The sequence below is a fragment of the Trachurus trachurus genome, assembly GCF_905171665.1.
Source record: "Trachurus trachurus genome assembly, chromosome: 4".
NCBI lineage: Eukaryota > Metazoa > Chordata > Actinopteri > Carangiformes > Carangidae > Trachurus > Trachurus trachurus.
In genome coordinates, this window is record NC_139898.1 from 12,587,218 (window position 1) to 12,604,878 (window position 17,661).

A 17,661-nucleotide genomic window follows, 5' to 3' on the forward strand; every position below is an offset into this window, starting at 1 on the left:
CGTGGAAATGTCACAGTTTCCTACCTGTTATTTAATGTGGTACTTTATTTGCTTTTAAAAGGACTGAAGTATGATCAACAACATTAGAATATGAAACTGAGCAGGAGGTGCAGAAATAATAGGAGAGAGGACAGAGAGGTCTCTGTATTCTTTATGTCATCTCTACAACAGGGGTATGACTAATATAAAAATTATCTGCTTCTTAAGAGATTGGAACAATTCCCATCATGCATGTGACCTTTTACTAGTGGGTACATTTTAGTAGGTTACACAACAGTAAATCTGGAACCAGAAGCAACAGGGCTGTACTAGCATGTTTGTTCTTCTAGCATGTTCTGTTTAAAGCCTTGAGAAAGTGTTGCTGAGGTAATATTGCATTTAAATTTGGTTCACAGTAAAAATAGATGTGAAACATTTGTGAAACCAACTGGAGGAAAAATCTGGAGTCACTAACATCTCTACAAATTCTCTCTAGCTGTGTAGATCCTTCTTCTGTAGCCTACAAAGTTTTATGACAAACCATTGTTGTTGCAATGTTTAAGTCTTGGCCTAAACAGCAATGAGGTTTCCTATCAGGGTGTGGCAATGTTCGTGTGGCAAAAGCTGGAAAAGATCCATATTAGCAAAGCTAAGGTTTTGTTTATGTTCTCAATTTGTTATGTCAAGAGTCTTTGATGTGTTTGTGGAAACAAAACAGACATTATCCATCTTAGTTTGCTTCATGACGCAGAGCGCCCCTCGGCAAGTATTAAATGGGAGATTGTTGACTACTTTCTTTCACCATTGGTTATTTTAGTCATGCTCCTTATCTCACAAGCAGATCACGATGGAAAGGTGGAAATTAGGCAAACTGAGAGGGAGGGGGTGGTGAATGTGTCTATTTCAGTCTTTCAGTGTTAGAAAACTAGGGTTTTTATGTCTCATGATACATGGATGCTTCACAGCAGCAGAATAGTAACTATTATCCATGAGCATTTAATTGGACGGCATTACATGATAAATATAGTGTGCTTATGTTGTGCGTTTCCTCGAGCTGCTTTCATTATATCTGTGGCAGGGCTGATGCTTTAGTGTGCTTTATAGGTCACAACATTTTGTGTACGTACAAAATGCATGGCTGAACTCTACACGTACTATGTTATTTTTAACAACACATAATGCATGTATAGTGCAGAAACAATGGTGAGAGCTGGAACTGGTGATGAAGGATTAGTCTGTTTGTGATCTCCACATGTTTTTTTTTCATAATTAAAATTTCAATATGTCTAAACATCTTCATTATTATTATTTACTGCTGCAGTGTTGCAATATCCCCTAAGGGACCATTAAAGTTTCATTTTGCCTTATCTCATGTGTAAGGTAAACAGACTCATTAAGCACAGTGGGATCACAGTTGAGCAGCGCTACAATGAAGGTGACACATCGCAGAAGCACATCACACCCAGCATTGGGAAATCATCTCTACCTCCTCAGGGAGGTGGCTTGCTGCTACATTACTGTGGCTACAGATGCAACAGAAGCTACTCCTCATAAAACCCCTTTTTTCTCTGCTGCTGCACACACATGCTCACGCCTACACATGTTTTTTTCTTTGTAAATCAGGGACTGGGTTATATCTGCATACCTGCTTTCCACTATAGTCAATTTGATGTTGAATCTTTCAGCAGGTTCCTTGCACATTTAAATGCAAACATATCTGGTTGCACTGGGGTTTCCAGTATCCCTCAGGTAAATAAATGCTTGAATAAAAATTCTACAATGAACATGATCAGAGATGGTAATTAATTGGAAAGACATGCAGTATGTGGCATAAAACCACCATCTGTCTTTAGTCTGTCCAAAACACTGCTGCTCTCTTGTGGCAGAGCCTCTTGGCTAAACCTAGCAGCTGTTGAGCTGCACACCCACAACACTTTGCTACTTGTTAGTAATGTTAACTGTTACTGTGATGGCTCTCCACATCAAAGACAACAACACAGAGATCTGGGATTTTGTATTCAAATTGGGTTCCCCCTCTCAAATGAAAGATCCAGAATCTCCTCAGCTCAGTGAAAAGTGGAAGAAGCTGTGATGCAGAGAAACACAGAGCGAACCCTGTGGACTGAGGTGAACTTTCCAAAGATCAACTTGTCACAGTGACTCAGGAAACATCCCTGAGGTGAGCTGTGGGGGACAGCTGATGTTGCTCCACTGGCACAGGTAAATGCCAGAAGCCCCAGTTGGAAACATGGGATTTCTGACACACACACACACACACACACACACACACACACACACACACACACACACACACACACACACACACACACACACACACACATACACACACACACACACACACACACACACACACACACACACACACACACACACACACACACACACACACACACACACACACACACACACACACACACACACCTTAATGTCTTAAAAGAACACCAGCAAGCTTTTCACACTGATGCTTCAAAGAAGGTGACAAATGACATTGAATATCTATAGGTAAATACACAGATTACATTATACACACGCACGCACGCACGCACGCACGCACGCACGCACACAAATAAATTATTCACACACAAAAGGATGCAGAGAAGTTCAGATACTGTCCTTCACTGTAATTGATGACCATAAACAGCAGTAATAGTGGTACTTTGTGTTTTCCATCCAGGAAAATGGACGAAACTGTTGTGAGGCAGCACTATAATACAGTGTAATTACTGCCTAAAAGACTATAAACTCTTCTGCTGCAGTAACAATGATGATTGAGATTTTAAATATGCTAAAAACGCAGGTCTCTGTAGAGTTTTGCAAACCCAATTTACCAGAAATCTGTTGTGCACTTCATCTTTAGATCTTATCTGAGTGTTCATCTGTGTTTACATCTAAATGTTTTGTAGGCTAATCGTACGTGGTGGTGAATTATACAGTCCTCATTGTGTTACATTTGCTTCTTCCTTATGTGGATTTTATATGTTGACATATGATGGGATGAGAAGTGGCCTAAATTATGCAACACACTCACACACATGGAGGCCTTGATCTCAGAGTGGAACCACCCTGCTGAGTCACTGTTGATTAGAGCCACAATATTGATCCTTCTCTCATCTGCTGTTATTGGTCTCCAATAGTCCGATAAGTGATTTGAAGGTAAGACAGTAGTGCGCAGACACAAATATATTCTCACTTGAAAGAATCTTAAGTAGTAATACTGTACAGCGACCGCGTTATTCCCTCTCCTGTGGTGTTTTCTCTGGGGGGCTTTGAAACACAATGATTTGAAAAGACGACATCCAGTATTGTTTACAGTAAAGTGAAAGCGACTCTCTGGTCCTCTGGGCATTGAGCTGCAGTACTGAGCAGGTCCACCAGGTGTCTGTAGAGTAATAGGGATGTTATGGAACCAGATCTGAAATGAAGGCAGATTGATTTCCTCTGGCCTGTTACTGCTTTTCATACTCTGAATAATAGCTGACAGCAGTGTGGCTATATGGCCATGTCACCTGTCCACTGCTGTGCTGTCCTATTTGTCACGCTCACAATCACACGTACACACACACACACACACACACACACACACACACACACACACACACGCTTAAAGTGACAACAGCAGGCTTGAATACAGTGACATTAGTCATGCTGTCACTACACTGCCGACAACAGCCAGAGGAAGCACAATCAGTGAAGACCAAACATGTGTAAACATTAGATTACTGATATAATTCTACAGAAAACATGTGAACGTCATGTGTACATGTGCTGTAAAGGCTATAGTCCAGTTGTTCACGCAGTTGCTCTGTCTTGAGTTTCATGATCACACTTCCCAGAAGCTGTTAAGGTATGAGAAGACCTTGACTTTAATGAGTAACTCTTAAAAACCATCTGGCCACACTTGTTGATTTAACAGATACGTGACAACTACTTATGCGTGTTTGCATAAGCAGACAGATGTAGCCGTGTTCTGACAGTATACAACTGTGCATAAATCTGAATGTCCTCTTGTAAAATGCCTGCTGCAGTTTTGGCCTGAGCACCAATGTGGAGCCCAAAGAAAGTGATTTTGACTGTGCACTCTTCATTTCAAAATGATTTCCCTTTCAAGCGAATGGGGAGGTGTTCACATAGGTTTGAACCCCCACTGTATGTAAGAAATGGTAATAAACTTAAATACACAATGTAAAAATAATCATAATTGTATGACTGTTTGTGGGCATCAATTTGCATCCAGGCAGAAATAACACTTTGATTTACACTTCAGGGACTTTGAATTGGGTTCATTATTGGTGCTCTAGAATATGAATAATGTGCAAAGTCTTTGTGTGCAGGCTTGTAGTATTTAGACCAGTGACAACATGTTTAACACTGTCTACATTTCTCCCAGAGCAGCTCCACCTATAGTTAAGCTGCTGATGTTTTTATGGATGATAATGATTAACAAACACGATACCTCTCTTACTAACCATTTGTTGTTCTGTGTCTGACAGTAAAGGGGAGGCGGCAGCTATTGAGACAGAGCTACTGAGGGACTACAGGTTTGGACAACAGCAGCTGATAGAGATCTGGGGACAAGCATGCGCCCTCGCAATCACCAAGGTCTGTATAACCTCTCTCCTCTAGACCTCCTTTGTTGTCTGTCTGTCTGTCTGTCTGTCTTTATTTTCTCTTGGCTCCATATCCCTACTGTGCTGTAAGCATGAAGCAGAACACAGTGTGAGGTTTACTTTTTCACTCTCTCAAGTCATTCATAATCCCCCCTCACATCCCATCCACATGTGTGTGGTGGAATCCAGTTCTGTACTATCACTAGGCCTATATATCAAGGTTGAGGTAAATTACGTAATTCCAGAATCTTTAGTCGTTTTGTTTTATTGCTAAATGAGCCCCTGTCTGAATGTGCTTTTACGCTTCCAAATCTCTTTTCTTTGGGCCATTAAACCAGCGGCACCAGGCACTGAGCAGTGGTTTGCTATTTACTGTGGCGTGTGTGTGTGTGTGTGTGCCTTTGTATGCTTTTTAGTGTGTGCTATGTTGTGCTCTTGCTGTACAATAACACCACACCAGCAATTCCAATTTATCTTTCATATATTTCCTCATATGTTTTCCATGAGTTAATCAGTTTAATCGTAAACTGCTGTGTCTTTTGTTTTGCCAATGAAACACCACCACAAGTTCAACAGCATAAACATTTGGTAATTGTTTGAAAATGTCACACAGCTTTTTTAAATTGGTCTTTTCACCCAATCAATCAATCTGTTTGTTTGAGAGAGGTCACAGTTTTTCTGGATAAACAAAATGTTATTGAAAAAAATTAGCAAATCAAATAAAGTTATGCAAATTTTTCCGATGATGCTTCTTTTTATTCTGCATAAAACCAACCAATACAACTCCACTGTTATAAGCTTAAGTCAAATAAAATCAAACTGTGCCTTCAATCAACCCACTTTTGTGTAAATCTGTTTAGGTAATAGCCCACATTTTAAAAAAAGGTTTAAAAAGAAAGAAAGACTTTACCAGCAGCCACTGCACGGTCTGTGTCTGAGACTGTTCGATTTTAAAAGAGGCCAATAAGTCACAGCTGCTGCTACTTACACTTTCCTAATTTGCATTAACTCCCATACAAAATGCCTGATTATTATGTAGAGGAAATGTTCTAACTTTCTGTGACATTAACTTCCAAACAGAGAGTAACTCACCTCGGGGCAGAACACCTGAGCTCACTCTGTGCTCAGCTGTCCTTAACCACACCGGACCAGAACCACAGCTCCTCCTCTCTGGCGTGGTAGCAGTTTCATTCTGCTGTGATATGAAGTGTGTGTGTGTGTGTGTGTGTGTGTGTGTGTGTGTGTGTGTGTGTGTGTGTGTGTGTGTGTGTGTGTGTGTGTGTGTGTGTGTGTGTGTGTGTGTGTGTGTGTGTGTGTGTGTGTGTGTGTGTGTGTGTGTGTGTGTGTGCGCATGTGGAGGGCTGACAGAAACACATGTGGTTCCCTTTGACCAGACCACTGGTTTGGTTTAGTGCCACACTGGTTTCCTTAGTGTGCTCCTCAACAGGCTGTAATGAATAAGAGTCTGAGCTACAAGACACATGAAACCTTGTGTTGCTGTCAAGAAGAGGGATGAGGAGAATAAGAGGGAACGAGACACGGACGTGGAGAGACACACAGGAGCAGAAACACAAATGTGTTACAAAACCCATTGATAAAAGTGGTAAAGGCAATTTAATGATGGTTTTAAGGCTTCAGGGAAATGGCACGTTCTTTGGTCAACAAATCTAGTTGATTTTTTGCACAATAACAATGATGTTGTCTTTATATCTTCATTAATTGATATTTAACTTTACAATTCACCAAAATGATGTGAAGGTGACAAAACCCACAGTGAATTGTTACCTAACTCTGCTGTTCTTCTCAGCTTAAAGGGATATTTTAAAGTCTTTCAGCTCTTTGTTTTGGTTTCCTGATACACAACTTTGTTGTTTTGTTTCAGTCTCTCATCAACTCCATTTCAGATGTAGTGATTTTGTAGCTAATTAGAGGCAGTTATTCCAGATCTTTCTCCCAGAGATCGGAGAAGACCAAACTGGAGCTAAAAATAGAGGAAGACAATCCTTTGCTAAGATGTGTGTCAAATATATTTTTTTACAAGGTTTTATTTAGATCCTTTCAACCATCAGGCTTTTTTTTTTTAATTCTTCTGCAAATGGTAGATGAGCTGACAGACAAATTAATTTCCCTTTGGGGATTAATTAAAGCAGAAGTAAGCGATCCGGTCGTATTGGCTAATGCTGCGTTCCAGGCAGGCTTTTGAAACCGTAAATTACGGCTTCAAGTCACGACTTACGACTTTGTAACGTTCCAGGCAACCCACAACTCGCGTTTCTCCAACCTGTTGCCTGTGAAAGTGCACTATAACGGCCACTCGTAACTTCCGACCCGTGAACTCGTACCAGATCGAACTGGTACGACTTCACAGGCCGGAAAAACACGAGTTACGGGCTGCCTTGAACGCACCATAACTTCTTGTCAGCCGATGGAGTTAGCAGCCCCCGCCCTCGTCATGGATCTATTGGTCCTCGTCCCTACGTCACCATATTCAGGCGCATCTCTTGGCTGCACACACAGCCCTCCATGCCGTTCTCTCTCCTCATTGGATAAAACTTGTAGGATACAAGAAAAGTTTTCTCCTCGGCTTACAGCCGAGCAGAGTGACTGACAGACCCGTGTTTCAGACCAAACACTCTATGTAAGTGATTGCCGTTGGAAGATATAACTATTTAAGACTTATATTAACACAAAAATACCGCTTACTTCTGCTTTAAGTAATTCATGCTCTATATGAAATATGAATTGTCTTTACATCTTGTTGTACCATGGCAAAAACAAAAAACTAAGAAAAAACTTTGCTATTATGCTACAGTATGAGCTGATTTATAATCTTAACTGATTTGGTTTTATCGCAGTTCTTCTGAACAGTCGTACATTTTCAGTTTCATAAATGTTGACCCTAAGAAAGCAATGTTCGTGGGGGGGTGACAGACAGTCACAACAGCAACATTTTAAATGGAAAACAAGGAACATGCAAAAAAATAGAAATAAAACTTGAGACAGGCAGAGCGGCAGCATCACCCAGAAGTAGACTGTGTTCTCCCCTCACAGTGTGTGATTAAACCCACCACATCCACTTCCCCTCTATTATCATCAGCCACCGCTGGCCCCGTGCCTGGCCCTCTACCACCAGCGTAGCCTTACAAGACAAACATGGCCTGGACGGCTGGGACCACTGCTGCCCACAGCCGCCAGCAGTGCGCTACCGCTTACATGACATCACTGCTATTTAAGGGAAATTACAGTAGAAGGGGATGCAGACAGTCTGATTTCACCGATTTCACTGCAGGCCCATTGCTGCCTTCCACATACATCACACAAATAAGCATGTGTTCAGTCACACATACACACACACACACACACACACACACACAGTCTGGTCCCGGTGGCAGTGGCTGCTGGAACAGTAGACGAATTACTTACAGAAAACCTAAAACCAGGGATGTGCGGGTGTGTGTGTGTGTGTGTGTGTGTGCCTTTGTGTGTGTTTGTGTGTTTCTATATCAGTCTGAGACTTTTCATCACCTGAGAGGAGACAGGAGATGTTTTTATTACCACACAGCAATAAATTTAAGCCTATAGTTTACAGGAGCCCCTGGACTTCAGTTTGGTCTTCTCCTACAGTCTCAAGACAGTATTTTTCTGTGTATGTGAGTGTATTTGTGTTTTTAGGACCATGATCATGTTTTCTCAGGCTCAGTGTGTGTTTCAGATTGATTGGAGCTGAAGGCACATGTGTCTTTAACATTTATTTCAAAGGGGTATTCCCATAGAGACCTTATTATAATCAAGACAGATTTTTTTTTTTTTTTTTAGATGTGTGTGTGTTAGAGAGATTGTGTGTGAGGGGGGGTCCAAGCAATGTTTTGCTCTAGACCACTCTCACCTCCAACCTTTCCTGCTAATTGAAGCCCCTCCTATATGTTCCTCCTAATGTGAAAATACTGATTAAAAAAAAAAAAACAGTGTGTACAGCCTCCTCTACAATACAGGGTTAAGTGAGAACTAAGAACTCATGGAAAAAGATGTTTTATTTTCAAGACTTTATCTGTTCTCTTTGGGGCTTAAATGTCATACATCCTGTCAGGTGAACTACAGAGCACTAAGAGAAAATGCCTAAAGCTGTACAGGATAGCAGATGAAAGGAAACAACGAGATCACAGACCTGCTCAACAGCTGCAACAAACCATCTGTCTGCACTTGTTGAAGTCTCGCGCACATCAAAAACATCATAAATATCTCAAACACTGGAAAACATTTGAACAACTTTATTAGTTTATAGAGTTTTATTTACAAGCTTATAGAAGCTATCATCACTATTGGCTGTAAGTCCACAGGGCTTTAGTTTGTTTTGGCAATGATGTCTGTCTTTTTTCCTTTAAGTGTGAAACACATTTAAAAGCACGAAGAATTAGGTCATACTTATGAGTTGTTTTTAATATGGTGATTAAAATAGTCATGAAATTCAGTGTTTGCTTGAAGCTTGCCGCAGCAGTCCTTATTGTTTCCATTAAAAAAACAAAAAGAGGAGCACATACAACATCACAGCCAACAAAGACAGGGAGCCATTAGAAATGGTCCCTGCCTCCTCTTTTGCTAATTGCCAACGCCCACTCTCCTATCAGTACCAAAGCCCACTATCAGAAAAACATATATGGTGAGGTGTTAGAGTGTATTAAGCTCTTGTGGCAAGTGAGATGAAACAAATGCTTCAAAACATATCAGAGCTGTGCCTGAATTGATCCAGCTTGCTCCCTTTATAGCTGCTCACCTTCGACAGTGTGTGGCTCTAATGGTTTCTCCAGCAGCGTAAAATGGCTCCAGCACTGATATCACTGATCCTCCTCACTCCTCCTCACTGGCCCTCGGCACTTAGAGACCAGGTCATCGAACCTCCTCATGTGAACCTGCGTATGCTGAAAAAAACACACAAAGATACAAGGCAGACCTGGAGTTCATTCTGAGTCACGTTTCTGTCCATCAGATGGGTTTAAGTCCAACATTCGCTAGCTGCATTTCGATTTCCACCAACTCTTGAGGAAAACAACTTTTATTTGACTCTTTAACTTTTCCTATCTGACAGAGGACATGGTGGATTTTGGAGGCCTTTTTGCTGAAAATTGCTTCCTGCTGCACATGGAACAACGGTTGATCAGAGCAGATGCAGAGTTGGGGGCTTGAAAACCAAAACAATCCAAAATACATCAAACCGTTCTCCGTAGCTTTCTTAGCGACTGCAGAGTCAGATGATAATTTTCAGTAGGAACATGTGATGGTGCCGCTACCACCTCGCTGCTTCTTTTGTCCCTTGATGATTTAATTTAGTCGAGTGACGTCTGCTGAAAGTATATGGGTGAGTTCACAGCAGGGGGCAGCACTATCAAATACGGTTAGTCTTTAATAGATGTTGCAATAATGACAGTTGGCATTTCCCTCTTGGGAGCAGGTCAGCACAGAAAGCCTGACATTATAGCTGACCACACATATATTGAATACACATGTGTTCACAGAGAGTATCACTGTAAATGAACTCAGTGAGATGTATCATTAAGTGTCATTAAGATCAGGTTACATAGTGTGAAACCTACTCATTAGATATGAAAATAAAAGACACTGCCGTCCACTCATAGTTTTTATCTTCTGTCTCTCTTTTACTCTCAATCACTTCTCGCCCCTCTTTCCTAATATTACGGTCAGCTCTGTGGCCCTCAGCAGCCATAACGCTCTCTCCTCCATCTCACTGAGTCTTTGTGATGATTTCTCATCTGAGCTGTTATGATGTAGATAACAGCTTCTGTCTCTTCTTCTGGATTCATTGCTCTAGTTAATGCGCTCTGAGTCTTGTTATATCCAATTATCCAAAGTAGGAAATGGCCTATTTCTCTATATCAACTTTCTCTTGTCATGAATACATTGGTGGAAGTGGAAGTTAATGGGTTTTATGCACGGTGGAAATATTTTGGCCTATTTCAGGCTCATCGAGGATCAGCCACAGCAGATGAAGCGGCACCTGAAGTTTTAATTTATATTATGTAACATGTTATTTTACAGCCTGCAAATTATAGTGTAAGTATTTTGTAATTATGGCACACTTAATATAAAATAATAGTATACAATTATGGAAGGGGAAGCAACCTGTAAATTACTAGTTTTTGATGTACAGCACACTTACAAAATAGTGATGTTATGAGAAAAACACAAAAAGTATTCCCAAGTAATACTGGAGCTTTTAAACTCAATATACTTAGGAAAACAAAGCAAAAGTTGCTCCTATTAGACTGGGTAAGTGATGTGTGCATTATGTATTGATTCAAACGCACCATGTTTCAATCTTTTTTTCAATCTGAGCTATTTCTTTACATCTGCTAAATTACAAAAAAGTGACTTAAATATTCATTCAATCTCACAATAGATTAGACCTCGTGATTTGTGCTATTAATACATTATCCTGTAATTTATTTTATATGTGCCCCATAATTACAAATTGCCCACAGTGTAATTTGTTTGCAGTAATCTGAAGTGTTACTGTGAACTGCAGTTCCAGATTATTTATGACAGTGATAAAACCAGGCTAATTTGTCTTGCGGCCTGTGTGTCTGACACCCATTTATTTTCATAAGTCTGTGTGAACTGTCTCCCTCAGTACAAGTTCTAGTTTAGGAAATTATGCAGTGACCTTTGTGGTGATGAAGAATCCCTCTTGTTTAATGCAATAATGCTGCCTCTTAGTTGAATTAACAAAAGTCCCCGAAAGCATCAGCTGACAATTTGTAATGCGGCAATGAGTTTTGTGCTTTAAGGAAAATTGTGTAAAATGAAGCCAGACACCTTTGGGACCCTCAGCAATAATCATGGCTGGGTGCACACGCATGCACGGACGGACCAACACATGCATGCACGCACGCACACACATTACACTTCTCTTCTGTTTGGGTGTTGAAGATGGAAGATTAGCTACTCTGGTTGACAGCTCCACAGGCGTATACCTGTCTCGTTTAAAAAGGTGCAGGTTGATTTACAAGGCAATGTGTGGCTAGTAAACCAAGCAGATGCCAGCAGCAACACTGCAGCCAGGCCCGTGACGGAAAGTGTGTTATATATACGGAAGCATCCCATGGTGAGGACAGTGGTATTTTTTCCACTGCTGCCAGGGTTATTTTAATGAGATTGGACCTTTTCTCATAAACGGAAGAGACAATGGAGCCGGTACCATTTCCACCCTTGTCTGGCATGCCTGGCATGCTGCAGTCAGGCTCTCTGAATATGATGGAGAGGCCGGGGCACAGATCGGATGTCCTGCCCTGAATAGGAACCCTGATGTCCAAGGGATAATAGTGAATAGTGATGACTATTGAACTTCCTCTTGTTATTGTCTCGCCATTGTTCTCTCTCTTCAACCCTTTCTATTTTCTCCTTTGTACATCTCTATTATCCCTATCCCTTACATGTTTCCATTCACTCAATCGTCAGCTCATTTCTCACCCTATCTGCCTCTCTCTTTGTCTGTCCACCAGGCCTATCCTCTGAGCACCCTAGCGAAGAAGCAGCCAACAGTGCTGGTGATCTGTGGTCCGGATCAAAATGGCTCCATTGGCCTTGTGTGTGCCCGACACCTGCGCATGTTTGTAAGTAAATTACAAGAACAAAGTGCATCAGTGTTGCCAATAATAAAATGCATGAAAGTTACTCCACAGCACAGTAAGTCCCTACTGTATTCAAGACAACAATGATCCATTGTAAGCAGTCTGGTGCTGACATGATATCACAATTGAGGAAACAATCTTTGCTTAGGTCAGCACTAACAGGGGATCCCCTATACAGGCCTTCTGCGCTTTAAAGAATTTCATTTTAGCTGCTGTAAGTGGTTTAGAGCAGTTATCCTATTACCCTCTCTGCAAGGGCACTCAGACAGCCATGATATCATGCTATTGTTACTCTCATTAAAACTGGCTGTGTCTTACGCTCGGCAGCCACGATATGATGTCATGACCATGATGTCTGCCTCTCAGGCCACATACTGACCAACAATTCAAGACAAATAGATTTTAGTTTTACAGGCAGAACTTATCCTCTCCAAACACATGGCAGCTCATCTTTTTAACAGAGCAGTTTATTTAGTGTATGGTGTTATCATCTATGACAGCCCCAGTCTATAGCTTTATTGGAAGGGAAGTAATGAGTATGTGTTTTTTAGGACTCTTTGGTTTAGAGAAGAATCTGCTTTACCATATGTGTCTGACATGAGAGATTTACAGGAGGGCATTGGTAGTTCTGATTAAAACCATGTTGGGCAGGATGATGGTTTTCTGTAGAGTCTATCTATCCCCTCTGGCCTCTCTCTCTGTCTTTTTTTATTCTCAAGGCCAAGTACGTGGTCAGAGGTCAGCTCTGAGCGAGATATATTTTATCCTGGCATTCCAGAAATGAATAAGGAGCTTCTCTAAAGGTTGACCTGAAAAAACAAAAAAGAACAGTTGGACATTGATTCCCCTTTTCTTTTTTTATGTCTCTTTTATATGTTTTGTCTGGTATTTTATCTCTTTTGCTTTGTTTATAATGGTTTTACCTTCTGCCTCTGTCATTTCTTGTGTATTTCTGAAATGTACTATAAATAAAATTTTATTATCATGAAGTGGCTGAACACTACGCTGGGCCGATTGGGACCACACTTGTCTGAGTTTGCTCTAACTGAGAAACCTGAGTACTTACTTTGGACCATGGCTCGAGTGTAAGAGTGTATGTTTTTCATAGTGCGATGTGATCCCTGTCAGCAAGGAGACATGCACAGACTCAAACATTAACACACACACACACACGTGCACGCGCTTGCACACACGCACACACACACAGCCTTGAGCCCCTGATGTAGAGCTGTGAATGTGATTAGACAGAGCATTGAAATGAATGATCAGCTGCAGGCGAACAGGTCAACTTGCTTCTCACGTCACTCCAAGATGTCAGTGTTCCAGTGTTCACAAAACCAGGTTGTGTTTGAGTCTGTTGTGCATCTTTGATTAGTTCCACCGTTAGGCACGGAAAAACATAATGCTGCATACCAGAGGACACAGACATTCTTTAATCAAAGCTGATGTTGGATGAGTATTAAAAAAACAAGCCCACTGCGCATTAGTTCCAGTGTATCGTTCACATGATTGTAAAACATGCGGACATGATGTTGTGTTTGGCTCAGTACATGTGCTCCCTAGACAGTCACTGCACGGAAACTTCATATTTGTGATGCTAATGACGTTATAACTGGCATGAACCAACTGGCACCATTATTTACTATTCACTTTCACAGCTTTGTCACTGCATATGATTACAATCTCTCTTAAATACATAGATTTTAATGCATGTAAAAATGAACATTTTGACATCTTGACATTAGTCCTCCATTATGTCTTGTTGCCACTTTGGCTTTTTCATCAGTAAGGCTAAAGACTTCCTCTTCACTCCTAATGGGCCATGTATAAAAACACACAAAAACAAACTACAAGCCAAGGTGAGGAGGTGTAACCCTGTTAGACGTGAGCATGAACTGGAAAAAGCCTTGTCTGTACCTTCTGCCTGTTTATGTCTCATGGCTCATTTCTGTTCATGCTCTGTGACACTGACAGCCATTGTGAGTCCTAATTTCTCACTCTTCAATGGTGTAACAGCTCACGAGGTCAAGGACAAACACAGAGACACACACATACATACACACATGCACAGTAGATTGGGTTTGGCCCTCTGCTCTGTGGAGTTCATGATGGAAATGACGTCAGGTGATCGGTGGCTGTGGCGTTTTGAGTCATCCAGGATCCCCAAGGAGGCAGCTCTCTGTCTGACCTGACAGTTCACTTCCTTTGTAGGTCGGCTCTCAGCTCATCCACATCTGAAGGAACAGTCTCTATTTATTTATTTATTTCTGTACGTGATGTCTGTGAAAATGTCATTTGGCTTAAGCATCTACACTTTCATGTGTATTCACTGGCCAGATGTCTATAATCCATATTGAATCTGACGTTACTGCTTATGACATATTATCTCATGGGGTATTGAGCATTACAGAGAGAGTTTTCATTTTATTTGCTCTGGTTTTGAGATTTCAGTGTCCTCCTTATCTCAGCAAAGGTTGGATGAAACTCACAGAGCAGAAGTAAGTACAAGATAGTAAAAATACTCCATTACAGGTGAAAGTGAACTAAACTGAAATGTAATTAACACAGGGAGAGAATTATTATCGGCAGTGTGAGTTATATATTATTGCTATTTTAGATTGTTAAAACTGATGCAGGGATACACAACAGGCATTTTATTGTCATTTGGGGGATTTTAACTACTGTTATTGGTAATGTAATCTAATTAAATGCAAATGTAGCCTATTTTTTATTATTATTATTATTATGTGAAATTATCATGTGTGTCTCTGTAAAATATTTCATAGATTTAGCTGAGCACAATTTCAATAGAGGCACATTGATGATTTTCTAAAACGCTGTGACTGTGTAAAGTTCACAGATGCTTCCTGTTGAGCATCACGGGCCTTTCAGACTTCAGGAGTCTGGATTTCTACTTTTCTCAGATTCCACTTTCATTCAGGAAACTGACTGCAGAAAACTGCAGCTCCTGGTCACTGGATGACAGTATTTTCACTTGTTGTGAACTGCAGGACAAATGTGCATAGATGCATCATCCTGACTCAGTCCGGAAGTAACGCTCAAATCACTGACCTTCTCTCCTCCCTTGTGTCCCCCTCCTCTTATTCTCTGTTGCCTCATCTCATGTAGGAATATGAGCCGACCATCTACCACCCTAAACGCTCCTCTCACAGTCTACACCAGGATTTCACAGTTCAGTGTGAGAAGATGGACATCCCTTTTCTCTCCTATCTCCCCACAGAGGTCAGCAGCATTTTAACACGTGACACATGGACCCCACTAGTGTCTTATAACAATCTTAAAAAGTACAAATATGTGCTTTTGGTAATTTCTTATAGTGTGTGTTGTTTTGATGCTACTGTGTGTTCATTTGTGTCCATGTCCATACTATTACATTTAAACATTAACATACCTACATGAGCAATCATGCACACTGAGATTGTTTAAGCCGGTGGACTATTACACAACTGTAGAGTTTTCAAATGAAGACAGAGCCAGCAGCATTTCCAGAGGTTTCTAGTGCTTAAAAACACAGTAGGGAGGTGAAAATTGAGCAAAAGAAATGTGTTTTATACACACATACAGGGGAGCGTGTAGCAATAATGTCTTCAGTTTGTGGCCCCTGAAAATGAAGAAATGCATAGTTGACATTTGAGCTGTGCCTACAAATCTTGTTTGATTAGAGTATAGGCCTATGGAGGCCTGCAGAGTGTTTTACAAGACAAAAAGGACTGAAAGGCTGATCCTCTCTTCTTTCTTTCTGTTGGTCTTAAAACAATACTCACACACATATATGTACAACGACTGTTATTGGTCACTGTAAAGGCTCCTACTCTCCATCCTGGTTGTAAAAACAGATCAAATCCTAATGTATTACCAATAAAAGAAATGAGACAAAAACCCAATGCACAACCCTTTTCTCTGCAAAATTTGTCCTTTTACACGTCTTTGTGTAACTGACCCTCCATTGCGCCCCCGTAAGGAGAACACATAGAGGGGAAACCATGCACAGAACCGCAAATTTAGAAGACACATACTTGGCTTGGCTAAATGAGAGGACTGGAGCTTGGTCACAATGCAGTTTTGGACAGAATTTTGCTGTTCTGAGGATTCTGATCCCACGATGATCACTATACTGTGCATATGAGTATTGTTTAAGCTGCTTAAGATGTTTAATAATAGAGACAGATATACAAAGTATTTAAACTTTTCCTTCCTCTTGTGACCCCTCATATATATGTCTTGTCACTAGGGAGGGATTGCCATTACCAAGATTGAGGACCACTCATTTAACATTTATGAAATTTGATATGTGTTGTGTTCAGGTGCAGCTCATAAACGACGCCTACAACCTAGTGATTGATGCCATGATGGGTCCAGAGGCAGACTGTGCCAACATTAAGGAGCCCTACTCTGGTATTCTTGTTACCCTGAAGCAAGTTAAGACCCCTATTGCCAGTGTGGATGTGCCCTCAGGTAAGTGTTCATATACAAAGGGTAGATATAAGACTGCAGGCTCAGAAATACAACTTGATGAATGAGCCTCCAGGCAGCTCCTGAAGAGCTTTGGCTCCCAGGTAAAAAATTTCCAAGTTTGGAGGCACATGTAGAAGATAAATCTCATGCTACAGTCAGCTCAGTGTGAGCTCATCATACTCCAAATACACTGCCTGCTGAGTGTGAGCACAGCAGGCTGAAAATTATCACACTGCTCTTCCTGTTTCCCTCAGGTTGGGATGTAGAAGAACCAAGTCAGGATGGGATAAAGCCAGATGTTCTCATCTCACTTACAGCACCAAAGAAGTGCGCCATGAGTTTCTCAGGGAAGCATTTCTTGGCTGGACGCTTCCTGCCCTATGACATTCAGAAAAAATACGAGCTTAACCTCCCAGACTATCCTGGCACAGACTGTCTCATAGAATTGTAACACAGGGGAAACACGAGAGCCAAAGTGGCTGCTGCTCATTTCGGAAAAAACAAAACATACAGTTAATCAATTCTATTGTATTTTATAGATTGTTGATGTGATTTAATGTTACCATCTCAGTTGTGTAGAACAGGCAACACTTTTGCCAAACGTGTTGTCGAACTACAGTAGAAAGATAATCTTTAGAAAATGTGGTTTGAGTCATGTCTCTTTAGGGAATGGTATGAGAAGTTTTTTTTTTTTTTTTGGTCAGTCTACTTGTAAAAGTGAAGTATTACACTGTTCTGATTATTTTGCAAATTACATGATTTTTTCTTTCTTTCCACAGTTTGAAAATAATTTTCTATAATGCCAACCACTGGAATTTCATTTTCAACATTTTTTAAAATCCTCATGTTTTGATGCTTTTATGTTTCTTTGTTTAACTTTTTACTGAAGTATGCTACTGGGATGAGTTTTTGTGTTGTTATTATTATGATTATGA

At 40.8% G+C, this 17,661-nt stretch overlaps 1 protein-coding gene across 1 annotated transcript in view; it reads left to right on the forward strand.

Moving 5' to 3' along the window:
• yjefn3 (YjeF N-terminal domain containing 3) overlaps positions 1–17,177 on the forward strand; it is a gene marked incomplete at both ends in the record, with an annotated part of 43,974 nt that extends 26,797 nt beyond the window's left edge. Inside the window, 5 exons of the mRNA XM_083970226.1 lie at positions 4,491–4,599; positions 12,122–12,232; positions 15,380–15,493; positions 16,576–16,726; positions 16,981–17,177. Of these exons, the coding sequence (XP_083826352.1) occupies positions 4,491–4,599; positions 12,122–12,232; positions 15,380–15,493; positions 16,576–16,726; positions 16,981–17,177 (682 nt within the window). The remainder of the gene's footprint in view (positions 1–4,490; positions 4,600–12,121; positions 12,233–15,379; positions 15,494–16,575; positions 16,727–16,980) is intronic.
• Between the last annotated feature and the right edge of the window lie 484 nt (positions 17,178–17,661).